Source organism: Athene noctua, chromosome 11 (genome assembly GCF_965140245.1).
Source record: "Athene noctua chromosome 11, bAthNoc1.hap1.1, whole genome shotgun sequence".
Lineage (NCBI taxonomy): Eukaryota > Metazoa > Chordata > Aves > Strigiformes > Strigidae > Athene > Athene noctua.
Genome location: NC_134047.1, coordinates 4,587,686 through 4,615,627, shown reverse-complemented (window position 1 = coordinate 4,615,627; position 27,942 = coordinate 4,587,686). Strand labels below are relative to the sequence as shown.

Genomic DNA, 27,942 nt, shown 5'->3' with positions numbered 1-27,942 from the left:
CAAAACACATCAGTCTTTGTTGCTGCCTGGAATGTTAATAAATAACATCAAGATTTTAAATAGTCAAACAAATTATTGGCTTGAAACAATTATTCCAATAGAAAAAGCTGACCTTTTGCAATAAAGTGGTTTAAGAATGCATTGCTCCTCATTCCTAGTATAAAAATATTACCAAGCAGGGAAATATTTGGGGGAAAACAGAAAACTGTGAAAAACCCATATTGCAATTCTGCTCATACATACAGTATAAACCTACCTTGCAAAGGTTACTGCTTTAGAGAAACTCAGAATAAGAGAAAAAGCATACAGAGTATAAATAGTTCAATTGGTATCCTTATTACACATCTGTGCTTGAAATGGACATGAATACGAACCAACTAAAATGTTCCTCACAGGGCTACTGTACTGACCAGTGATACAAAATTCAACAGCTTGAACTGCTGGTAGCAGAGATTGGGACTGAATCCCAATATTAAGAGCTCTTCAAAATGCATAAGAGCTTTAATGGGACACATTTTCATAAGCATTACTCAGAACTTAAGCCACATTAATTCCATTAAAAGCAACAGGAATTTAGCAAACTCTGCAAATAAACTCCTCACTGGCAGAACTATTCAGTATCACTGAAATCTGAACACTGCCATTTTTCCTTAGAGTTTAAACCAGCACTCCTTCTATCAAACTAGCTCCTAACTGAAAATGCGAGTGAAAACTGCAGATGAACTGATGTATCAGAGTTCTCTGTCCAGAATTCTAGCTGGTATAAATATATTACACCCAACAGAGATCTAGACTTTTAATATTCATCAGAAACTAGCAGTGTTAGTATCCCAAATTGTGCTTTTAAAACATCATTAAATATTGCTACTGGGAGTATCATAACAAACTTTGCCAAAAGTAGTCATGCACATTCTAGAAAAAAAGGAATGTTTTAGACTGTAATTCCAGGAAATGGAACTGCATATTTCCAGAGAAAAATATTCAGTGCATGAAATACTCAAGCGGTACTAGAGAGAAGATACTTTAAACTACTTACTTCACTAACAGGAGGAATGTTGAGCTTTGGTACTTTATTCTTTGAACTAGGTGTGTTCACTTTTCCTTCCAGCAGTGTTCCAAAGGACTGATTTCCATATCCACTCTCAATTTCTACTGGAGGTTTCAGTTCAGGTGAGTCATTGGGTACCTGGTCCTGACCGTCCATAGGCCTGACATATGCTGTAGGCTTTTGCTGGACCATGCTGTTTTTACAGTGAAGTCCTGGTGGGAAATTCTGGGTCGAAAGACCATTGTTTGCAGATAACAAAGAAGTGGAAGGAAGCGGAGATCCCGGACCATGACCTACAAACTCAAGCTCTGCGGGTGACTTCGAATGACTGTTTTCTTTGTAAGTATGTTCTCCAGGTGCTGACTTTGAATGAGTATGCCTCCTTGAATGGGAAGATGCTGCCATAGAATTTGCTTCCTCAGTTCCTCCACTTTTATGCTGCTCACTCTGGCAATTATAGAGGTCTTCATACCTGCCCTGTGGCTGGTCATGAGAAGAGCTGTGCTTTGTCCGACTCTGCTGACTACTGGATTGGCTTGGCTGGGCCCCACTAGAGTTGTGACCACCACGTGACCAGTCTGTCCTCGACTTCCTGCTGCTCTGGTGACTGTGTAGCAAAGTAGAATTAGATGACAATGAAGAAGGCGGAGGCATTGATGTCGATGAGTGGCCACTGATCTGATGAGATGGAATCATCCTGTTTCTTGGTTCTGGGAAGAAGTTCTGTTCATTTTTGTCAATGGGTGTCTGTGGGACAGAATTCTTTGGGATTCCTACAAGGTGGCTCTGGTTGGAATGGTTGGTTAACAGGTCCTTCATCTCATCATAGTTTCCCAGTGTGTTCTGGACACGGTTTGCAAGGGCATCGCCTTTATTTGTCTAAAATATCCAAAAATAAATAAAGGAAAAGAGTGAGTAAATTCCTGATTACAAGTTACCGCTCAGAATAGTTGTCTTAGAAGATGCCAAATGTTAGCTGTTTAATGGTGTCATGCTGACATTTAATTTAATTTCAATTACATTTTGCATATGTTATGTAAGAAAAACCTATCAATAACTGTGTTCAAAGAATCTCTTGAAACAGGCTTGCATGAGTAACACTTATATACTGCTTCCCATTTTCTTAAATATGCTCTCAGAGAAGTGTTTAAATTGCATCAGTTATGGACGTTAGGAGCAAAATAAGCTGGTTTTATGTCAGAGATGTCGGGCTTGTACATTTCATATCGTGCAAAACATGAACGTGCAATTACTGGCCACTGAGCATTTGAATTGCAATCACACAGTTTATTTAAGTATGTTATTGCTCTATCAGCCCCTTGACCCATAGTCCTGACATAAATAGAAGCTGGGTAGTCTGTAATAACCATATAGCACCAAACTCTTCACTCCAGTGTAACTTCAATTACTTTTCTGTAGAGGGTTCAGTTTGACCTGAGGTATCTACTGTCTGAATCCAGAAAAGAAAAAGCTTCTACCCCCTCAAATTCTACAGTAGCTTCAAATAAAAGATCATTCAAAAATATTTTCTTATAGAACGTAAATAGACATGACTGCCACATTCTTAAGTATTGGGATTCTTCTGTTGTCTGCGGGCTGGTTGTATTTGTGAATCGTGCTTTTCTTTGAATTCCAGTAATTATTAAATAAATACTGACTCATCTGTGTTGCACTGCTATTATATTTTTCCTTTTGAAGCACGCAGTGAATTTTTTGGTTTGTTCTTTTTTTTTTTTTTTTTTCCCTTTCACTTGTAAAAAGCTGGACAAATAAGCTGGAAGCTATAATTATTACGCAACTAATTTCCTCTCTCTTCGTGTTCTAACTCACCCCACAGAGATGCAAACTACCAGCCTTCTTACTGACCTTTATGTCCCATTGAAATGGCCAGCAGAGAACTTATTCCTCATGCCTATTACTTCACAATATTCAAAGGATAAAAACAAAGCAAAACTATAGATCTTGTTCAAGCAGATAGTTAACTTCTACAGTCTGGAATTAAATGAAGAAATTGCAGCATATCTAAGATACTTCCAGGATATAGCCAACTATACTTTTACTTATGTGTAGGTTGGTTTGTTTTGGTTTGGTGTTTTTTGTTTGGGTTTTTTTTTTCACTTAAAACAGCAAGTAGTGCCACACTCCAAACATGCCTTAACACTGGACCATAAAGATGGGAAAAGGCAACACTATGATCTTGTGCTTGGTTAGAGAGTGTTGCTCTTCATTCCTTGACAAGGGATCCTACCATGCCACTGATCCCATCTTCCTCAAGTATTAAGAAGTTTCAGTGATGAAAGAAATCCACACATGGATTTCTCCTGAAATACCTGCTTATATTACCCACTGCTGAACTAGTCAGGAGATGAGAAGAATATTGCAGAAAGATTTTTTCCCCCCTTAGTACTGCACACGCCATAAAAAAAATGTTGAAAAAGAAGATAATAAATGCAAATTTCCTTTTGCTCATTCTCACGGATTGTAACATATATTACCACTGCACTGAGGCAGTGGTTTAAAAATTAACTGTTCAATGCTGTTCTCATCTATATACATTTTGCCAGTGCTCCTAACTGACACAGTTAATAACCCCAGTTGTGGAGAACCACGAATCACACTGAGAACCACGTATCACTTTTATTCACTAACTAAGTCCCTAGGTTGGTCATTTTAGTGGCAAAAATTATATTCTAGCTAAGCCAAGAATAAGCTCTTTGTATATGAGCAGTCTCCTTCAGCTGAGTTGCACAATGAGCTGTTTGGGCAGCAGCCAAAACTAGGCTCTCTCTGTTCAACCCCCAAATTTAAAACAAGGAGATTCCATTGTGCTTAAGGGCCCAGCAGGAATTATGATGCAAAGCCTAAACACTTACATACTTGTTCTGTTTCCTTCTTCCCCAAACACTTTAACTCCTTAAGGGATAGCTCATGGGAAACAACTAAGTATCGAAAAAAGCCTGACCACCAACCTTCACCTTGGCTCAGCTACACTTCCAGAGTGCATTTAGCTGACTTTCCAGAAAGCAAAGGTTTAAAAAAAAAAAAAAAAAAAAAGAAAAAAGAAAGAAGTACTGACAACATATCATCACTGTAACACTTCAATATCACAGCACATTAAATGGCTCTTGTCTAGATCCTCACAGAGGGAATCAATATTTTAATTTGAATGTAGAGCTTTTCAATCATTTCTGTTTTGGAGGTAGCTGATTCTCTCAACTTACTTTCTTTTACATGTCACATTATGATAAATATAATTTTGCTTGATATGAACTCTGTTTTATGCAGAACATTCACATCCTGGGGATAAAAGGCACTGTATAAATGTTAGTTATTATTATTTGTAGTCATTTACTGGGAGCATTAATAAAAATATATATTTCCTGAAAAGCATGGAGATTAAATTAATTTAAACATCCTTAGCATATTTTAACTGCACTAAAGCTCATATGCAATAGTTATTGAAGTCAATGGAAGGGTTATTACTCCCTTCAATGACCTTTGGACTAGACTGCAAGGTAAAAAACACATAGTCAAAGTGTGTGGTAATTTGGTTTATGCTTAAATAAAACTAAAGTGCACACAACTAAGACCAGACATGGTAACGAGCTCAGGTGCATGGTACAGCGTATTACTTGCATTTAAGACATAAAGCATAACATTAATGTTTTTATTTTATTTCCTCAACAAATTCAGGGCTCTTGTGAGAAGGAGAGTATTCTTGACAAGCCTGGATACCAGCAAGACAAACACAAAATCCAGTCACAACTTCTGGTTGCTCTTTGTTACTTCCAGACTGGGGACAATTTCTACCTTCGTATTCTGGATAATTGGCTGATTTCTTAAAGGAAACCTCTGTATATCTTATTTTCTGAACAGCATGTTGAATCACAGTTTTCCTACCATCAAGGAAATGCAGCATTTTTTGAGTATTCCAAGGCATAAATTATACATCTGGTTCATGACTCATGGCTAGTAGCCTTCCCCCTCATTCTAGGCTCTCGTTCATTTAGGAAATGTACACCTTTCTACATTTGCTTCTATTGCTTTCAAAAAAGATCTGTAATAGAGTCCCATTGGAAGACTAATTTGCTAGCTAGCTATTGCATTATAGTTTTACAAAGAAAAGAACTAATGCACTCAAACTTATATGCCCAATTTACAAGGGTTTTGTGAAAATTTGTATGAAACTTGAGGTTTCGTAATTCATTCGCTTTCTCATGCCTCATAGTTAAACTAACCTCCATGGATTAGAAGCTGAGATCTTTTTTATGCTAAGCTTGAATAGCATGGAGGGGCTTTACCTGAAAAAGATAAATGATTTAACATTCACCAAAGGCTCCCCAATGGAAATGCTGCCCATTGGGTTCTCTTTCTCAAGTTGAACTCTTCTGAGGCAATTCCTTTGAAAAGTAACAAAAATACTCCTACTGTTTTCTCTAAAATACTCATCTCTGAAACTCTTTACTAATTCAAAACATTAAAAGGTATCAACAATTCAGTAGTAAAATTGCAGCTTCTCTCAGGAAAACTCTGACACTGCTTTTTCAAATGTCTGTTGTCATAACACTGCAGGCTCTTCTCTGATCACTTCGGCAAAATCAAGCATTAGCAGGTTGCACCAGAGTTTGAAGGCAAGACCTGCAACCCGCTTGCATTAAAGGGCAACACAGCCCTCACTGCCTGAACTTCCCAAAATATAATGATGCATGTCATCACATTGTCAGAGGTGTTGTTTCCCCACAAGACAGCAGAGCTTCAAAAGAACACTTTTATCTTTTAATAAGCAAGTACAAATGTATTTTATACACCCAAAGAAATACCTCTTTTTAATATGTGTATACATATATATACTACAAAGCATCTATGTAGAAACATGCACTTGTCCAAACCTATCATGATCACCTCTGTTTTATTTGACAGAGGATAGAAAGATGCTCTAACAGCTAGAGCAAAGAGAAGATAGATGGTGGCAGATACTCCACACATCTTGTGATATACAATGTCAGTAAGCTCCATGAGAAAATTCGGGCTCCTTCCTTTCACCAAGTTTTAATACCCCCAACTTCAGAGAAATCTTAAAACAGCTGCCAGTTGTTCAGCGGTGGTATTCTCTACTCCAGCAGTCCCTCCTCTGGGTTACTGTTGAAGCAAATGAGGAAGGCATCATAAACAAGTAAGGACACTAGGTCTGGGAATAAAAGAAAGGAAAAGAGACATTTTCTATTTCCTGAGACCTGATATTCCCAGCCTTCCCTTTGCCACTGTAGTCTCCATCTTACCTCGCACCTTCAGATCTTTCAGAAATGTACCAGTAATCCCTTGAGCTGACGCTCAGTAGTAGAGCTAGCCCAGCTGAGGATGTGGACCCTATACCCATCGCAGGCCACAGCAGTTGACTTTGCTGGGCAGCGTTTTATCTCATTCTACTCCCACTGAGAGCAACCAGGAGAAACAAGATGGATGCAGCTTGTTGTGTGCACCAGGCCTTGAATCTCCTCCCCAAAGAAACATCTGTTCATCTCAAAATGGAAGAGGAATTCAAACTGAACGTGCAGCACATTTGTTCTCACCTCATGGCCTCTCCATTTTGTTTTAGCATAAACATGAACAACACCCTGAATTTAGTTTTACACTTGCTTAAGAATACAAGTCGCTACACATCCACTAAGAGTTAGATCCAGCTTTCATTAGGTTCTAGGAAACTGTACCGTGGCCGGTTCTTAGCAATGCAGTACTTACAAAGGAAATACCAGCCAAACACTTTGCCCTTTTTTTCTTTCTCCATAGTGTAAAATATAGGCGAGACCTAGCTTTCCTATTCAGTCTTGGTTCTCTTTGTTTTGCAAATTTAAGACAGATATAACTATTTTTTGCATGCAATTTCCTCTTAATTTTTACCTTTCACAATTTATAATTACACTGCTTTTTTAGATTAGTAATAAATTATGCTTTGCTCAATCCCACAGACCTGACAAACTTCTCTGCCAAGCAGGTGAAAAGCAATTAAAAAAAAAAACCAACCTCAGGAAAGTCACAAGGGTAATTCTTTGCTTTTCAGTTGTTCAGTTTTTGAAAATAAATATGCTCTGTATATGCTTGGTGCAAACACGTGCACACTGAACAGATGTAAAATCAAGTATTATCATTCTTATGGTACAACAGATACTGGGGGAGGAGTGTTTAGTTCCTGATGCAGCAGTGATTTGCATATTAGTCTACTTACTGAAATCCAAATGACCAGTTACATGAACAAATTGTTTGCATGATGCACAGGAAGACTCAACAAAATCAGTTCGAAGTTACTATTCCCATAAATAAAGGTGCTAAAATGTGGTCCAATGCAGAAATAGTGCATTGATTAGATTTTTATAAAAACAAAAAGGCCCCACAAACTGTCCTAGTGCATAGTCCTTATGTGGCTGAGTAAGCCTCTGTCACAGATGAGTGGAATACACCTCACTCAAAAGAGAACAGCAGCAATATGCTTTATTGAGGTAAAATAATAATTTGGCATAGTTCAATAAGTTTGATGGAATTTAACACAGTTTAACAGTGGCCTGACAAGGTTCAATAAGTTTGATGGCAAGGTTCATCTTATTCATTATGGCAAGGAAGATGTGTACAAAGGAAAACTGAGTTAGAATGATTCACGCAGAGACCAGAGACGCAAAGAGTAAGAACTCTCCCACTGAGTCACGAGGTTCAGAGTGGGCCCCCTTGCTTTCTAAACCTTTTTTGGAGACTAGGTGCAGCTGGATCCAATCTTAGTTTCCAACTTGGTCAACGGTTTATGTCTAATGGAATTATCCATACAATATTCACAATAATATTGATTAGCTACATGGATTACTAGTGTTACACCGTATCAGTTCAGCATCCTATCAGTCACTTACCGAGGATCTGTCATGGGTAAGGGATCTCTTTGCTGTGGGTAAGGATGGATGTTTTAGTCTCAGGTAAGGAATCTCTACCCTTGAGAGGCATCCTGGCTCAAGGGGAGAGTCACCTGGTGTGCAGAACAGCTGCAATTCAGGGAGAGCTCAAATTGGGCCCATCCTAATGGCAATATTTATAGGGTGAAGTACTTGGCTGCTAGTCAATAATACAGACATGATGTCTTCATTTTAGCTCTGATATCTTGTTCTGTACTTCGGTTATCTTGCACTTCTGAGTTTCAAAACCATCTTTTGAAATACTTTTCAAGACGCCCTCACTCCCTTGTATGTGAGCCAGGGGCTTTCCAGCATGCAAGTTCATCCCAAGGACGTGAGGCCTGTTGCTCCCTAGTCAGCCTGAGCCAAAGTACAGCTAGGAGTTGAGTGTTATCTGTCACACTCTCCCAGTCTATAATTATTAGACACCATTTGATAATAATGCCAGTCTTTCCTCCTCCTTTTCGGGCAATTTTCAAAGAGCCCTCATCCTCCCTACAGCTGCTAACAATGTAAAATGGAAAGATGAAGTGGTGGCCTTTCAATGGATGTCACTGATTGGGAGGAGAAAGAGATATGGAAATTTACATTCTGATGAATTCTTCAGGGAATGTCTTACTGAAAATCAAAGCAGCAGAAATCATAAAGGGGGACATCCCTTGGTGATGAAAATCTCAGGCAGCAAAGCTTCTTAGAGAGAATAAGACTTGTCATAAGTCCCTTTCACACCCTTGTTATGCTCCCCAAAGATTCAGACAGTCTCCCAAAAGACTTCTTTGGATGGGTTATGATTGCACAAGAAAGCTTATGGACTCATTACCTATCGAGAGGACATTAGTTTTAACAACTCAGGTATATTTTCGTCTTAAAAATAAAAGGACTAAGAACTGCTAGCTTTGTAGGTATGAACCCACTTGTAGAGATATCAGCTGCACGTATTTCTATTACAGGACTTTGCTGTGAGTTTAGAGGAAGAAATCTTGAACTGGACAGTAACCAAAACTCCTGATTCTGTCAATGCTACCATGCAGTGTTGGGCAGAGCATTCAGTTTGCTCTGCTGCCATATGCTGACTTAGATAATCAGTGTATTCAAGAGTATAAGTACCAAGGCAGATGTGACACTTTCATTTCTTACAGGTGATGAGAAGTTTTATTTGTATTTGTAAAATATATTCAGGTAAAAGAAATATTCTGAAAATGTAAAGCATAACAGTGCAATTTACCTTGTAGGGTTCCCCGAAGAGGTTAAAACCTGAAGCAAAGAGATCTTCATCTTGCTGGACTTCCTGGTTCCTTCTCTCCCACTCTTTCCGCTTAAGTGCGCTCCGGTCTTGCTCATAGTGACTGAAGAACAGAGAAACAAAAGAAGACAACACGTTATTTTCCCCATAATTTAGCTACCTGTTCATTGCTATCAGTAAGAGCAGCAAAACATCAGAAATGATGCAACTCTGAGGACAATTCTCAAAGCAAAAAGCAGCCATTGAATAATTTTCCCAAACTTAAATTCAGAATTAATAATACTAGAAATTGGACAGTAGGACTGTCAGTACACTTCTAAAATGAAAATAGACAAAAATATTCTTTTCAAATTAAAAGAGTATTATGCAGAAGAATAAAATACATGTTGACACATTTGTCTGAACAGTCTGTAAAATACATACGCATGCACACACACACAAACGTACACACGTGTGCCCACAAAGAAGGTGTCTGTGCAGAGGAGGCAGATGTGAAGTAAAGGAAGCAGAGCAACACCTTCAAAACCATTTAACTGTGTAACACTTGTCTCCATCCATCCCAGTGCTCCAGTTCAGCCTCGTGTAGTTTAGACCATCTAAATCTGACACATGTGCTTGTTAAAATTTATGTATGGCTTCACTGTGGGGGTCAAGGGGGTTTTAAAAAGTGTTTTTGTAGCAAGCTCCCAGAAGAGACTTTGGGATAGTTGATTCCAGTCCAAGATAATTCTATACACAAACAAACAAACAAACAGAAAGGGATCTAGTGCCTCAGTGTAGCAATGGCGAGTGGCACTTATCTGTATGTCAGCTCACTCTGTGCACCTGCCAGACCTACATGACAAGCCGAGAGACCACATTCACTTCTCCCCCGAATAGTACTGAAGTACTTTGGTCTCTTGGCTTTGCAAACTAGCTCCTGCTCCTCCGAGGGAAAAGATAGAATTAAAACCCCAAAGGAGAGGGAAAAATAGGAAAGAGGAAAGGAAAAGTTGCATGCTTCAACTTGCACCGACAACCTCTCATGTGACAAGCATTAAGGGACACTTCTGTGCTTTCAACCCATATTTGATTTGTTATGAGGCTTTTGGCTCTGCTTTGTGTCAGTTAATTAGCTACCAAATTCCAGATTGCGATTTGATTAGCAGATTCAGTGTACGAACTGATGTTATCTACTGTAAGCAGTATTTCCCTGATAGCCTCTGGACATGCATGCACACACCCATGCACCCTCTATGTGCAAATACATACATACAAACATACGTACTGCATATGTAACAAAGAACAGTTAATTCTCCTATTTCTGGCGAGAATGAATTAAATCTCCATAGAGCTCCACTGCACTTGGAAGATAACCAAATATCTACAACTTTTGCCTTTTTAGCTCAGCATGATGTTGTATTGAAAGCTTCACACCGAGAGATATAATGAGGAATGAACTGCACAGTGATGAGGCTTTAACAGTGTATAAAGTCACTGATTTCTGAGTGAAACCACAATTACTAATTTGAAGCACCAGCTAATTAAAACCACAGCTATGTATTTAGCCTCTTGTTATACCTACTGCAGTTTATAATTATGAGGACCTCTTTATCTACTCAATTAAAGTTCTTATGATTCAGGCAGGTTGTGTTTGAACCTGCAAGCCCTGCAGAGAGCACAGGAAAGCATATGTCTGTTGCCTGATGACTCCATGTATCCTTACACTCATATACTTGCTTTTGTACAGGGAAGGAAAGAAAAAAGAAAGACTAATGCCACAATGAGATCCCTAAATAAAAAATGAATTAATAATTGGTTGAAGCAATTCGAGATCATTCAGGCTTAGACTGAATAAGGCTTGAGTATGGCTCATAAACTGAATGAAAAGCCACCTACATAGGCCCAGCTGAATGATTTCCATCTACATTTTCCTTTTGCAAGTTAGAAGGCTGAAAAGATGCCACATTTTATTTATTTATAACACCTCCTGATATAGTGACATCACTGGCACCAACATCAAGCTCCAGAACATTGTTATAATCATTCTTGGTATTTTTGCAGGAGCTATAGTACTATTTGCTGGTTTCCTGAGGGAGACAGAAAGGAAACTGTTGTAAGCAACAGTCACTTTACTATACTCTACGTGATCATGTTGCTGACATAATACTGCAAACCACAAGTGACTTGTTCACTAAAAGGTGAAGGGGGGTATAAGTCTCCCTTCCTTTTGTGGTCTAAATCAAGATTAAAATCCACAGGTATGGGAATAAGTATGTACAAACTGTTTCCTGATCTGGTACATGAAGATGAGGACAAGGTTGATTTCACCTCTCCCCACAAGTCTTCTGGAGTCGCGGGCTGGTTTAGCCCAGCCTAGGAACAGTAGGAACATGACGTATTCAGCCCCCTCATGGGAAGCCTTTCCAGTGACTTTGATGGCAGTTTGACCCAGACTGTGTGACTCTTGCAGCAAGATCAGATTATTATGAAGTTATAAGCCCTAGTCCAGCAGAGTGGATCTAGTGTAAACAGGATTTTATATACTCCATAAGTAATCTTTGCTTATGGAAGCAGTCCTATCTCTGGCACTGCCAGCATTCACTTCAGAAGGAATTATTCATGAAAGTTAGAGCTGCATTTTATAGCTTCCCAATGGAAACCTTGGCCTGGAGTTTCAGAGCGAAATCCTGGGCCCATTCAAATCAAACTGAATCTGGCCACTGAACACACAGATCACAGAATCACAGATTACAGCACAGAACAGATCTCACCCTTCATGTGAGGTTCCAGCACTTCATTATCTAGGAGCTGGCTCTGGTCTCAAGTATACAAAGTATTTAGGGAACCAAATGAAGCATTATGATCTATCTGATCTGAGAAAAAGCAGCAAAGGCTCTAAAACTATTTAGATATGTCTTGTGACACATTACAAAACCACAAATTCAAAGATGGTGATAACAGCAGTAATTCCAAATGGCAAAATCACTTTAAAAGCCGTTAACTTAAGCTAAGACAGTATATGCAGTGTTAACAGTGAAAGGTTGAAAAACCAGCATTTTCCAATATGACTTAGTGATGCATTTCTCTTTTAGAACCTGTGTTTATGAAATATTCCACGCACCCAAGAGATGAGCACAAAGGCGCATCTCATGCCCGGGACCTCAGTGATGTTTACAGACTACCAAACTGCGAGCATCCATTTTACAACACAAGCAAAGCCCTGTGAATTCCTACCTTTGCATCAATCCAAATCTCTGTCTCATATATTCTCTTGTGAGAGCAACAACAACAAAAAAAGGTTCATTTTTGAACTTTCCACTCACACAGTCAATGGCAGCCTTAAGTGTACAAAGTATCTATTCAAAAGGAAGTGGTTACTCATCCTGCCAGGTCAATTACTTGGCTTATTTTTCTGCAAATGTATTTTTGCTATGGGAATACTTGACAGGGCGCTGATTGTGGCTGCGGAAAGTCAAATATTATAAGATCATACACAGATTAGGATAACAACTTCTTTGGGTTCCTTGTAATCCAAACAGGGATGCTGATTAGATCTTAAGGCTGCAGTGCACTGAGAACCTAATGGGATGCTCTCCAGAAACTCTTAATGCAGCCACAATGAAATCTCGGGGACTTATGTTTAGTAGTTAGCTTAACTAATGTTCTGTGAAATACAGATATGTGATTAGTGGTGAAGGTGTCAGTGAAAACTATAGTCAGATACCATGAGGAACACCAGAGTTCAGTCTGTCTCATTAGTATGAGAAATACTTCATGATTCCTCTAAAGTCAGGAGAGTAGGAAATCACAACTTCTGCAAACATTTTGGAAAAAAAAAAAAAAAAAAAGAGATTTAGAAGAAAACAGCTGCAGGCCACGACACTCCCTGTATCTGAGAGAGGGCCAGTTCCCTAGACACAGCTATTACATGACAATGTAGTTTAAATACATGAGGTTTATTGTTTTGTTACCACTTATTAGATTAATAATTGAATTTGAATGGGGAAGTCTGTACATAAATCTGAGAAGATCAGGGATAGTGAGCAGTAAGTACTCTACAAGAGCACATGAGACCACTGATCTACAAAATACCAGTGTGCTAGATATGGCAGAAAGAATAGTAACCATAACTGTATTATCATTTTGGTATGTTTAACACTGAGGCAGGCTGCAAACTCATTCTGAATAACAGCATTTGATCCTTAATCCTTTAAAATCAGACCAGCATACATCCATTTGTCATTCTTCTCAGCTACGGACACCCTGAGGGCAGCGGTGAGCTGATGCACTGTGACAGGCCAGGTGTTCAGCCTGTATGAATCCGCAGAGTGTCAGTGAGGCCTGTGGAGCTGCACCCTTTACACCCGCTGTGGCCCATGATGGCTGTGGGGACAATCCGGATCAAGCTGAGAATGGAGAAGGTGGCTGAGGCAGGAGGAGGTTATATCAAAGCAAAAGGTAACAGACATGCACGTAGGTTTCGGATTGGAAACTAAAAATGAGGATCTGGAAATAAGAGATGAAAGCCAGACATGCTGTGTACAAAGAGAACTAGAAAAGGAATAAAATTTGGGGCACTGGACAGGACAGTGCAATCATCTGTGGTGAAAGGGACAGGATGTGGTGCAAAAGAGCTGGTGGGAAAAGAAAAAAAACACTTTTAGGACATACTGCAACAGAGCAAGAGGTTAGAGGGAAGAGTTAAAGAAAAGCTGAAGAAATAAGACCAATAGCTAAAGGCTGAGACCTGGCATTTGGGGTTTATTTTCAAAGATGTGCTAACTAAAGCCACAGAAGTAGTCTCCCAAAGCACGGAAGACTAGGCAAGGCTGACAAGAGCCTGAAAGACAGGAGAAGGAGTAGAAGAAAGAAGTCAGACCAGACAAGTCTGAAGAAGTTGTCACTGTGATATCAAGAAAGAATAGAAGAGAAAAAAAAAAAAGATCAAATACCTAATGTTGCAGAAGAATCATGAATGAGAACAGAGCACTACTCTGTTGATTCCCAATAGGGAAAGAATCAATAAAAAAGCTGGAGCGGAGAGGCTTTATAGTAGTGACAGACTACATCCACAAGGATAAATGAACAACATTCAAGAAAAACAGCATTTATCCACAAGTTAGGGAAGGAGTTGCTGTTCTTAATAACATGTCTGAATACACAAAAATGCACACTATGATAAAATCAAATATCCCCCTGTACTAGTTCCACCCCCCCTTAAAATATCGGATATGCCTAAACGATGAAAGGAGCTCTCAAACGGAAATATTTGTCATTTGTGGAAAGAAGAAATAAACACAAGCTTCTAAACTAAGACACAGTAGATATAAAATTATATAAATTTGAGAACTGAAAGTCCTTTCCCAAGGTTATTTCTTCATAGTTCTGACTTTGGGACAGAATCATTGCTCTGCTACAAGCACTCAGGAAGTTGGTGAGGTAAATTCAGAAACTGGGTTTTCTTGAAAGCTAACTCATATGCCTGCACAAGGTATTAAGCATCCCAAATCAAAAACCACTCATGAACATATTTGACTCGCATGAGAAATCCAACTCAGGTCAATGTAAATATTCCCATGCTTGCTTTTAGACATCAGGGCAATTCTTTTTCAATGTGAATAAAAATGTAAGGTGAAAAGCATTTCACCTGATAATCAAACTAGGTAAAAGACTACTTCTAGCAAATACATTACAATGGAAATGTACCTCTACATAACTCCAGATTTATCCCACCATAACTCCATTGATTTAATGTAAAAGCAGTGTAGCACAATACTGTACAAGGGAAGGAGAACAGGCTTCCTTGGTATATCCAGATTCTCCTAGTATAAACTCTGGTATTTCAACACATTTATTCCAAAAGAAAAAAAAAAAAGAAAAAAAAAAAAAAGGTAGCCTCAGGCCTTAAATTTCATTGCAGGTCTTAAAATGTATTCAATAAATAAGGGAAATTTCAATACCTGATCTTTAAGCAGATATATGGCCAATTCACCATATCTTCCCTGTTCATCTGAAGTCTTCGTTTCACATAATGATAAACATCATAAGCAGCACCACACTTAAAACAACACAATTCCTCTTCCTCTGTTTATCACCATTGAACTTGCACCTTTGTCCTGGTAATTTTACTACTTGACAGAGACCAATCAAGCTATGATAGAATAGCTTTACAACCTCTCACTATCTCTCATATTTAACATTTACTTCAATGTTTTGTTCTTCTTCATAGCATGAATACTTACTGAAAGTATCTAGGACAGAATGTATCTATCACTGCACTTCAAGATAAATGATTTATTTGAAAATATAGAATATTCTGTCTTTGATGTTCAACAGTTCTGTAGAGAAACACTTGAGATGGTCACTGGTTATCTATCCACATGAGCTAAATCTCTTAACAATTTGCATTAAAAACAATGCCATTCCTGTAGCACATTTGATAGAGAATACAGAAGATTAAAGCCTCCGAACAAAATAACACCCAAGATACCCCTGGGCAATTTATGGAAATTTAAGCTAGGAGGCTAACGGTTTGGCTTATATTTGTCATATTCTTCCTTCTTTTTAGTTATTTCCCCCACACACCAAGTACCTAGAAAATGTTATTTTCACTGAATTTCCCCCTCTTTTTGGTATTATGCAGCCCCAAACATTTCCTTAACGTGAATTTGGAAGGAACGATTCTGGAGGAATGGATGACAGAGATAAGCTCCTGAATAGTAAGTGTATAAAGAATAGATGAGGTTTCAAAGGGGAGCATTTATTGTTTCCTGTATCATAGCACATTGTCTTTCAATATGATTAGTTATCAGTCTGAGTTATCAAAAACTGGGATGAAATAAAGCGCTTACGCAGTTATGCTTCATTGATGTCAGCTAGGGGAGCATGAAAATCTCCATGAAGTTGGGTAATTGATGTGTAAATCAGAGCTCAATCACTCTGTAATAGAAATGGTCCCACTGAAAGTATGGTGGTTGAACAGTATTGCAGAGGGGTGGGAAAGAAAGAGAGAAACAGAGTCAAGATAAGACTTATTTATTAAAAATTATAATAACTGGCAATTTAGACAATTTTCTCTTCAAGAGAGAAGTGCTGTCAGATATATTTAAATGCATGCCGCAGACCACTATATTTGGATATCCTTATTCGGCAATAATTAACTGTTTCTGTTTTATTAAAATGCTTGGGGACACTGTTATGGATATTTAAAAAGCAAATTAAATGAACATGTTCATCCTTTGAAAAGCAACATGTGTAAATGACATCAGTGATTGTAATTTGGTTAACAATGTGTGTTCAAGGTATGTTTTGGAGTCCTATTACAGTCTTCTTGTCAGTTCAAATTTGCAGTATGAGAAACAAAAGCAAAACTGAAGGAAAAGAGAGGAGGAAAAAAAAAAGGAAAACTAAAGAGAAAAATGATTATAATTGCAGCTCCAAAAGGACATTAAAAGATAAAGTCATTAGAATATCAGTCACATAACTTTCCAACACGTGATATTTCCAAGAGTAAACATCTGCTACATAAATAAAAGAGCTAGTTAAGATAACATCATGGGGTTATTTTTGTTGTCATTTTTTTTTTTTCTTTTAATAAATGAACACACATTAAGGCATTGATATCAACTTCCCAGAAACACCTGGAAACCGGTATTCTATTTATGACTTACACTAAACCACTGATAAACTGTAACAAACTTACATAAATGTAAAATTATTGAGCATTTTTGGCATCAAATGAATTATATTCAGGACACAGGAGCTGGAGTAGGAAGCTTTATTAGGTGGGTAATGTGCTGTGACTGTAAGGGGACTCTGATTACTACAAGGGGGTTGAATAGGGAAGGAGTTTCAACCTAAATTCTGGATTGCATTGCCCTTATGAGTTTAACAGGATATGACAGTTTCTTATTTTCTATTTTTTTTATTTATTTTTTTTTTAAATTCTGCTGATCTCTCCTGGGATTTGAAGTTTTTTCAAAATTCACTGGTGGCAGTGAATCCATTAAGTCTTTGCCAAAGTATATACTATAATTCAAACATATTTCACAGCGTATCTCCTAATGGCTTCCTAGCTGCCATCATATTTCATGTGCCCATCAGCACTAGCATACTATGTATTAATGTGTTACAGATGAATATACTTGTGTGTGATTGCATGCTGTGCATTATTCTTTATACAGATCAACAACAAACATGGCATAGTACCGCTACAAAGTGTGTATTTGTACATATATTACTCCCGAGGCATAACACTAATTTGATGCAATTAAAGATCTTCTAACAATGCTTGTACAGTCTGTTCTTCCTTCACCTGGATACCTCGAACTATGACAAATTTATTGAAAATGTCCAAGCTTCTTTTTTTACATGTACTATTCTCAAAGATTAAAATGTATTTTAATATATAGAAACACAGAAATCTTTATTATCACTTAATGTGTACAGATTGCATTCTTATATCTGAGCTGAAAATAATTTTGGAACTCTACTTTTGTCTTTACTTTTTTTTTTTTTTCATATTTATAATTAAAATTTTTGTTTAATATTGCTACTGAGAACTTTCCTGGGCACCTGTAGGATGCTTCCTGAAAAACAGAGTCCACATATTTATATTTTGGCAATGATCTGCAATAGACAGCTAACAGAAATAAATCTAGCCTTTTAAAACACATGAGAAAACAATCATTGATTAACACAACCTTCTGGAGACAGATGAATCAGAAGAGTCAACTGCTTGAGTATTTTATCACAGAAGTGCTTCCATGTTACCCCTACAGCTCTAATAAATACATTCATTTACTAACAGGCACCTCTACTCCCTTGAGCATTTTCACACGCTGTGCAGCTCTTTAACCACACGTTCTTAAACTTAACATGTGCTGAAGAATACCACCACAGGAGAATTAAGAATTCAGTAGGATGACTATGTCATTCATTAGTTTTTAGACAGGAGAAGTGCACACAGGTCTCTGTGTGCAGTGCACACACAGAGGCTGATTCAGAGACCCCACTGCCCAGAAAAATAGTACTGTAAGCCTCATATAATTTAACTGATTGCTATTTAGGACACTGTTTGGCTAGAGAAATTATCTTCCCAATAAATTATTCTTCTCTCAATTGAAACCCTATATAATTGCCTCCATTTGTTGTAGTACTATCTCTGGAAAGGAAAGACACGATCAAATAAATGCAAGGTGCTCTCGTTTCAGATTCAAGTAAACATGCATCCCCTTTTCAGTGCTGTTGTGAAATATATTGCCCATCCTGGGCACTAGCAAATTGCAGGAGATTCAATGATTTTGTAGCTTCATGAGACTTAATGGTCATCAGCCTGGAAAAGAACCTCGAATGTTTCACACTACAAATTTTAAGCCTTCTTCTACTAGACCTTAAAAGGCCTCACAGCAACAAGGTCCCTGTTACACACAGCTTAGGAAAAAATACTGATATTTTGTACTTGTTTCTCCTAAACAGATTCAGAGTCAGCAGGTCACTAGATTATCATCATCATTGGCTTCTAGTGAGGAAGATAATCTGTAACAAATACTGCTCATGTCTTCAGCAAACATATAATGTTTATTCTTCAATTATAAACAGAGTATAAAGTATGACAAAATAATTTAACCAAAGCAGCACAAAGTTCATCAGCATTGCTGATACTTTCTAAGGGCATAGGTTCAACTTCAACTGATGCTAATGGCAATTTTCCCAGTGAATTCAATGAGGGTTGGATGGGACCTAGCCATTTAATAATGACAAAAAAGCCAGCTCTCATAATACACCCAGCTCTAAGCAGCAGCAACTTACTGGTATAAACTGGCTTTTCTGTTATATTCCTCATGCTAACAGAATTTTTTTATTCGTTGCTGATATTTTAAGAAGTTTTAAGTACAAACTAGCATATCCCAGAGCTACAGAGTTTCTATGGTCATTATTTATAACAGATATGGACTGCACAGATTTCCTGGTTGACAAATGCAAATCAAAATTAATTTAGAAATTTCTTTTTTAAAAAATTTTTTAAATAAAAGAGATACCACATGAGCTTCCCAATCTACCTTGCAGGCCGTTATCACTTTGATCTAAAGCACAATTTTCTGTTCTGTTATTTTTTTTAGCGATGTTATAGACTGTACACAACATCTCAACCAGCTGACTGGGAATAATCAAATTTGCCTCTATCCCACAGTAGGTACTGACACACACACACACACATATATATACCAGGCAGCAGATCACAGACCTTGTCACTGAGAAAAAGTAAAGCAAATGTACCACACTCCCTGAAAAAACAACACCCTGAGATTTTAACTCAGCATGGAAATGCTGTGCTATTAGGGATATGGCATGTAGGTGTTACTGACACAAGTTTGAAATGTGCCCTGGAATTTGAAAGCTAAAAATGAACACTTAAAAAAACCTGTAAAATAATTTCAGTTCTTTAGACAGAGCAAAATATTAACACGATCTTCTTCAGACTGGTCAAAACTACAACCTCATGTCTGAAATTATCTGAATTTTTAAGGTGGGTGTGACGCAAATGATTATCCCAGTACTGCAGTTTCCAGAGCCAAACAGAAATTATATCGGTTTCCTCAATTATGTTTTGAATGTGTTTGAAATCTCACATGTATAACTGACTTCATGAATGACAGAAATATTACAATGAAGAAAACATGGCCATTTAAGGCCAAATTCCCAGAAGAAAGTAAGACCAAAGCTCTGTTTAACCCATCCTGCCTCTGACAACAGCCAACAGCAAATGCCCAGTAAAGCCCCTAGGAACAAAGCAAATCACTCCCTAAAATACTGAGAAATTTTTGGCACGTGAAGCTATGTGTTAAGTACAAAGGCCCTGAAATCTTTATATTTAACACCTCTAGAAGACTTTTCTCCAAAGAATGCTCAAACTGAATACTCCGTGGCAAGGAGTTTCACAACCCATCTGAAAATTATTGCCTTATCTCAAACTAAGTTTACCACTCAATAGGTCTGAAAACCTGATTGATTTAACAAGATTATCTGCATTTTATTGAATACATGAGAAGAATTCACATGCATTTTCTGGGGGCACCCACACTTACTACAGGCAGACAGGAAGCTCCTGTGCTCTTCAGTCTGGAGAATCTCAGGTGTACATCCCACGGCACTAACTATACCATGCGTTTTCAAGATCAGACACATGGATTACTGCATCCTGAATAATAGTTATTTACACTCTAAACCCTCTATATTTTTGTCCCTTCTGCTGTCAACCAGCAAATGAATATCAGTTATTTTCATAACATGAACACAATGTGTTATTTAATAAAAGTGCATCCTTTTTAAATTCCCTACCATCAACCATTTGTCTAATAGAAATATTATACTATGTAACATGCAAATATTAAAATGCAATGTAAGTTGAGTCATATTCATTGGAGGCTGGCCAACTCCAGCACATTCCAGTATTTAATAATAAAATAGTCTAGTGTAAAAATATGTAAACTAGCTTCCATCCTGCTTTAATACTCACTTAACATGAGAAGAAAGTGAATGCAGTTTTGTTTAAATATTAAACATTTCATTTCTTCTTTTGATTATTAAAGTATTATTAAAGCTAAATGAAAATGTGTTTTCAACCTCCTTCCTCTGAAGTCTTAGGTCACTGTTATCACTAATATTTTGCCCTTGCAGCTGGCTGCTTTGGGGGATCTGAAAGCTCTTTAGAATCAGAGAAGTCATGCCTGATTACACCTCTGGGAAGGAGCAACTACTGTCAAGCAAAACAACTGAGGGAGCGAAAGTTTAAAGCGAGTTGATGACGGCCATTTAAGAAGTACGAGATGGCTGTGAGAAGAAAACTGAAGAGTCCCGACTCTCAGACATAAAACTTCACCGTAAGACCAGCTGTAACTTGCATCCATTCATCCACTGCTAAACTCTGAGATGACAACCATCAAGCTGAAATTTAAGACTATCTAACAATACCATATAGCAAGAAGGAATTATCTTTATGTGCGTTTCCAGAACATTGGGTCATACACCACAAGACAAGTTTTCTCCTGCTGAATGTCACTGGGAGAGGTCAGCAAGGATGTTCTTATTACATTTGCTGGAAGGATGGAGTGTATCAAATGATTTAATTTTGTGTAGTGCCCCACTTACTTTGACAAACTGATACTGCACAGGGCATAATGTCATTAGGTGATTAAAGTACAAAAGCACTCAGCTTCCCACCTCCTTTCATCCTAAGGCCCTGCAAAAGTGCTACTGCAGCAGGCTTGAAACTGGGAAAAGTTGTGGCTGCAGAGGCAATACGGGCCCAGTAAGATAAAACACCGATCTCTTCCTCTCACCAGGAACTCCCATCCTGGCAGTGACCAGAAATAAGCTTCACAGTCCCCCTGAGAGAACCCACCTTCCCCTCGACCTCTTGAAGCACTTTCAGAACTGGCAACAGCCCAAAACCGCATGTGACCTTCAAGCATCATGGCCATGGTCCTCTGACCCCAACAACAAAAGGACTGAGTTAAGCTGTACTGACAGTAAAGTGACATGATACAATCATGAAAGTATGATGTACTTCCACTTTTCAGCTGGTATTGCCTTTGAAAATAACTAACGTTGAGCTCTCCTCATTATGCCAAATGTATTAAATCCTCAGTACCCACGGTAGGAAATGTGTGTTTTGTCACACACACTCTTTAATGTGACAGAAATACAAATTTATGTTTTCTTTCATACAAATACCTAATGGGGTTTGAATAAAATAAAATAAAATCTGCACATTGCCATGTGGAAATTAATTTTAAAGAACTGTTTATCAATTTAATTCCACTGATAGTAACAGACAGATTTATGAGGCAATTAACTAAGTATTTGTTTTTTCACATTTCAATTCATTATAGTAAATTAACAATTTTCCACTTGAAAGTCTTGCATTGCAACACTGAAAGACTAAAAAAAAAAAAGTGTATATTACTGTCGGTCTAGGAAGGATTCTCTGACTTTTACAATGTGGATTATTCTCCTCCCATTAACTTAGCATACTGTAATTCAACCCCCCCCCACATTTCTGTATTACCCCAGAACCTGTCATTCTTTAAATGCCCATTTCAAGCAACCAGACATAAATAAAGAATAATTACAGCTCTAAAGCCAATGTAACATCTGTTCAAGCAAACAATCCTACATAGTGGATTTTATAGCCACGTAACACCCACCTATGGTTAAGACAAGCCTGAGAGACAAACCCCAAGGGCCTTGACAGATCTAGCCTGGCCTCCTGAGCCATGAAAGCCCACCATCAGACACCACCACCGAAGGAGCTGATGGAGGGAGCAAAATGAACCAAGCCTAACATTAGGTTAAACACCAAGTAAGAAGTTCTCACAGGGAGGGTCAACCTTTACTCTAAGGTAGCTCGCCTCCGTGGCCAGCACAGCCCAGACCCTCAGACAAGGGGGTCCCAGCGAAGCCGCCGCCCTGCACACTGGGAGAGCACAGCACCCCCCACTGACAGCCTCTACAGCAGCTGGCATATCATTAGCTACGAGCCCCGAAACTGCAGGTGTATAGCCACATTTCACATCTCCCTTAGCTTGACGATTTAAACATTTTAATTCACGATTTCAGCTTCAAGGAGGTCATCAGGCCATGGCTGTGGCCATGTGGATCTCTTCACCGTGGCAGGCCAGGTATCAAACACACTAAGCAGCATTCAGAAGACAGAACTACAGCTTTATGTTCTTTTAACTGGTATTGTACCAAATTAGTATCAGGAGGAATATACTCTACAAATATAAAAGCATCTGCTTATATGACTCCTTGGATTCTTTTCTCCTCTGTGTCGGTGTTTCACTACCTGAACAGAAACAGTCTGGCTCCTCCATAGCTCAGCTTGCCCTTATGGAGAGCAGGTCTATCAATACTTACTGATCTCATAGGTTTCTGCCAGGTCAACTCATCAAGGATGAGCCCTCATGAGGAAACTGTACCAACTACATTCCTGAGTTCCGCTCAGATTCTGGCTAAGTATTTCCTGGAATAAAACAAAATATAATTTGCCTACTTTTTAAAAGTTGTCCTGTTAATTCACTGGATTACAGCACAATCATGTCAGAGCATTAGTCTAAATAGGATTTTGTAGCCAGATCTGATTTAATGTTTTACAGGCCTGCATCTCATAACACTGACAGAAATCATCAGGTAAAGGGAGAAGATAGGACTGCCTGCCACACTGAACGATGAGAACCTGGGGTTCATCAAATAGATCGCTTTTTTTTTTTCACTGTTAGTTTTTACAAATTTGGTAACAACAACAGGGAACAAAGGCTCTCCTAGCAGCTATTAATTCAAAAAAAAGGGTGCAAACTAGTTAATCGGTTAATTGTCATTAGGAGTGTGCATTCTGAATTGAGGAACTGAGGCATGGAGAGACTAAGGGACTTGCTCATGGCTACAGGGTGAACCAGTGGCAGCAGTGGGAGTGGAACCACCTCCCATTGCCCATGTCTTAGTCCTGTAACCTACAATTCAATTAACCTCACTTTTTAATGGTAAGGAGCTAGTATTACAGCATCTCTACTTGCACTATTTACCAGAAAATATACCCTCCACGTATCATGCTGTAAGGGATTAAACCTAAACTGAATGTTACTACTAATACTCTATTTATAACGTTTGTCTCTTTCTAGTCGTAATAGCATCACAGCCACCACCACCAAAGTAAGAGTTCAATTTTAGCACTTGGGAGGCTAATAATTATCAAATTAATAAAAGACTAACAAATTTTAAAAGTACTCCAACTGACTAGTAGAGAGGCATTAATTCTTGATAAATTCTCCATACATTATTATTTATCAAGTTCTTAAGCACTGCATAGTATGTCATCCTATCAAACCTACCCGGTTAAAACATTAAATATAAGCACAATATTTGAGCATCATTAAAAATGCAGATAGCAAATTGGTATTGCTCTTTATCCTTTTTACTTTTAAAAAACCCACCAAACAAAACAGTAAAAGAAAATCAGTACATCAGTGACCTCAGTACAAGGCATTTTCTGGAGACTAATGATGGGCTGGGATAGATGGCCCTCACTTGTACTTTAGGTTATCGGCTCCTCCCATCTGATCATTAATTCCCCAGGAAATGCCTTTTGCTTCAATAGCTTTTGCTTAAATAGATCACCAGTGAGGAAAAAAAAAAAAAAAACAACCCATGCCACTAGAAATTAACTGCTGTAGAGCCTCCGAGTTGCATCTGCCATAATTTGCAGATAAAGACCTTACAGGTGACTTGCAAAGGCCTTTTTAATTGTATTTCCAACTCCTCCTTTTTTTCTCTTAGCATGGTAACAAAGGCAGCCAGCAGGCAAAATTTGTGATGCTTTCTATAAGCTTGCAGAGAATGTTTGGAAAGGTTTTTTAAAATGCTTTCCACGAGCTCTCATACATTAAAAAGTGGAGGATAGCAAGCCTTAATTAAGAGCTTCTTTTTAACAGTGTGAATTTCCAATACATGAAACAGCATTAGGCCCCTGTTTTATCTTCGGGGGAAGGGAAAGACAGGAGAGCAGGAGAAAACAAGCTTTCAACCCCTACTTAAATAGCAAAAAAACCCCTAAAAGAGCATATGACCAACTCCTTATTTTGTTTGCAAGACACGTATAATATCAGGATGCTGTGGAGAGGCCCTGCATCACTCAAGTTTCATTATCATTACAAAATATAGCAGAATGCCTCTACTCAGAAGTTTATTATCATAAATAATTAAAACAAAACTATCCTTATGGTATGAAATAAATGAACAAAGTACATTATAGGATACATTTGTTCTGGGTTTTATAGCTGTTTGCTGGCTCCCTACGTCAGAAAATTCTGGAATTTGCAATCACTCTCCTGATCATTAGTGTGAATCGGAAAAATTTTACTGCAGCTGGCTCAAACGACTTGTTCTGTCAAAAACAGGACCATAAGTGTTCTTTACTAGTTACACATGCAACATATATTTTTGTGATAAATCAGACTGTGATATGCAAAATGTTAAAAGAAAATCAAAGCGTAGGATTGATTTCTGAGAAAAACAAAAAAAGGAGAGAAAGAAATTCTAGCTCTAAAATTAAAAAGATTGTTTGATTTCTAATTACAAAAACGTGCTAAAGTACAGATGAAACGATTAAATCTCCACAATACTCACGCTAACAGTATATTGTTCTCATAAGCTTGAAAGTGTTGGGCACACTCATGTTCTTTGAAGTTTTGCTTTGTTCCTTTGACTTATTTTATGCAGGTCAAAGATCACCATCACTGCACATATCTGTCACTGAAGGATAATAACGCTACAACTCAGTTTGGAAGCAGGCTAGGCTGGCATGTTAAACTAGCAACAGACACATCAATCTTACTGTTCTTGAAGACCGCGCAGTTCAGCGCCGGGAGGTTTGAACTCAGAACTAATGATAGTTACTAGTTTCTGCATCTTGATGCACCACGTTAGGTCTCTCTTCTTTTGAGCAGCCGGTCCCTATGGACAAGCAAAACATGCCAGGAAAGCAAATTATCCTGCTAATCCAGCAAACACTGACAGAACCCAACTGGAGAGCAGCAGGATTGTAGGGAAGCATGCAGAGACCTATAGCAGCAAAAAAGAGCTTTCCAGGGAAGAGACTAGGAAAACAGAACAGTCATCAGTAGTTGGGTAATAATCATAATTTGTGAGAACTGGAAATACTATGTTTATTTGTGCAGTAGCACAGAATGTGAAATATTGGAGTGTACCGATTGTCAGCCAAGTGAGTGATAAACACCAATCAATAGGCAGGTCAGAATATAATCCCTCCCTCATCAACTGGAAGTAAATGTTCTTATATATTATTTGACCATGATAAACTGGGAGTCCAACAGTTGGGTTTTTTACCTAAGAAACCAGTGTCCAACATGAATACTTAATGCATTTACCTGCCAGTCCTTTGCATACAGCAAGTTCAATCAAACAAACCCAAAGGGGTGTGGTACCCGATGAAAGATCAACCTGTTTTACACTTACAAACAAATGAAATCAATGTATGCCTATCACAAAAAGCAGCCACATTCCTGTCTCAAATTCATCTGCCATGACAAGCGTAAGAGTTTTATACATTAAGACCATGGTGTTTCTTAGTGCCAAAAGCAAGGGGAGGAGAGGTGAAGTTTCGTGTTCATACCTTCGCTCGTCAGCACAAGGCTCTGGTGTCAAACACCAAAGAGGATGTCTTTGCTAAGGATTTTTGGTTAAGTTGAGCCAAATTTCAGAGTAGGTACATATGTGTAGATGTGTTTACCCTGCACCAGTTTCTTAAATGCCCCCATGTTACACTTCCCACCACCTCAACTACCAGAGGAGGAAACTGAGAAGAAATGTATAATGTAAAAATCGTACATGTAAGTGCTTGAGAAACCCAGGAGGCAAACAGGTATCTTTTGTGTTGAAACTGTTGGAGCATTTTAAAGCAAGGAGAGGAAAAGTGGCTCACAGATGAAGCAGGGAGTTTAACGGGCTACAATTTTCTCATACAACATGGAAATGGAAATTGCAAAAACGGCAAGAACATATTTGTTTCTAGTTCCACTGGGTCATCATCTCCTCCAGGTGCCTAAAGGCAAGTACCACATTCCAGTGTGCAGTTTCCGTTCTTTCTATCCCAGGCACAGCTCAACAGTCTTGTGGATCAGCTTTCCCTCTTTGTGCACCAGACCCAAATCCCTTCAAAATGAAGTGGAAGCTCTCTGCTGACCTCAGCAAACACCAAATCAGGCCCTAGTGCATTCAAACGATGCCTTTACTTTGCAAACAGATCGAGAGTGTTTATCAAAATCACATCAAAATACATAATGTCACACACAAGCATAAATTATTTTTAAACATATACACATACGTATATTGTACCTTCTTTACATAGATATTTCCACTGAATCATTGTTAAGGAAGGGGGCAGAGGAGGGGGTAGGGAGGGAACGTCTTCACCCTCAAAGCACCCGTGTATTCCTATTCCTTGTGTAACTCTGCTCCGAGAAGTACTCTAGGGAAACAACTACGGCTGCATTACAGTACAGAAACTGCGTATAGTTTTATATTTACAAAAACAAATTTTTTGCACTTAAAATGCAGAACTGGTGACAGAGAAAAATATTAATATATGGAAGATATTTTATTTTAAATGGGAAACTCTGAACAGAGCCATCATCAGCTACTCTGTAATCACAGCACATAACTCAAAATCATTACTGAAGCAGCACAAACTGGAGAAAAAAAAAAAAAAAGAAATAACACTGAAATTATTAAAGTCAGTTTGATGCCCAGTAATACAGTTGACCTCAGAATCAAACAAGCTGATGGACTGTTAGGGTGCAAGATGAAATACCCTACAGGAGTTTAAATTCCAATCCTAGCTTCGGAGTTTCTCTTAATATCAAAGTAGCTTCTTAGGAAAGCAAATGAAGTACATTACCTCTGGTAATGGTAACCATTTACTCCTTGAAAAGCCTTGAGAGAGCTCTCACACAGGGTAGCCTATGTTTTATTAAATCTTTTTGCATAGTTTTATTTTCAGGTCATATAACCTGAAGGACAAAGGATTCGCTTAAACTTTTTAAAGCATTCTGATTTTACCAAGGATTAGTTGCTCTGATTCTTCAATAATTCAAGCCTCATCCTAGCAATGTACCATGTTTAAATGTGAGCAGCATTAAAGCAGAACGTATTTACAACAT

The 27,942-nt window shown here is 38.2% G+C and overlaps 1 protein-coding gene across 3 annotated transcripts in view; it reads right to left on the bottom strand.

Moving 5' to 3' along the window:
• The window catches only part of AFF2 (ALF transcription elongation factor 2), a 339,763-nt gene that overhangs the window by 242,884 nt on the left and 68,937 nt on the right, over positions 1–27,942 (bottom strand). For all 3 annotated transcript variants that reach the window (XM_074915521.1, XM_074915523.1, XM_074915522.1), the window contains exons 2-3: positions 9,206–9,326; positions 1,037–1,927 (exon numbers count right to left, since the gene is read on the bottom strand). In XM_074915521.1, coding sequence (XP_074771622.1) covers positions 1,037–1,927; positions 9,206–9,326 — 1,012 coding nt within the window. The remainder of the gene's footprint in view (positions 1–1,036; positions 1,928–9,205; positions 9,327–27,942) is intronic.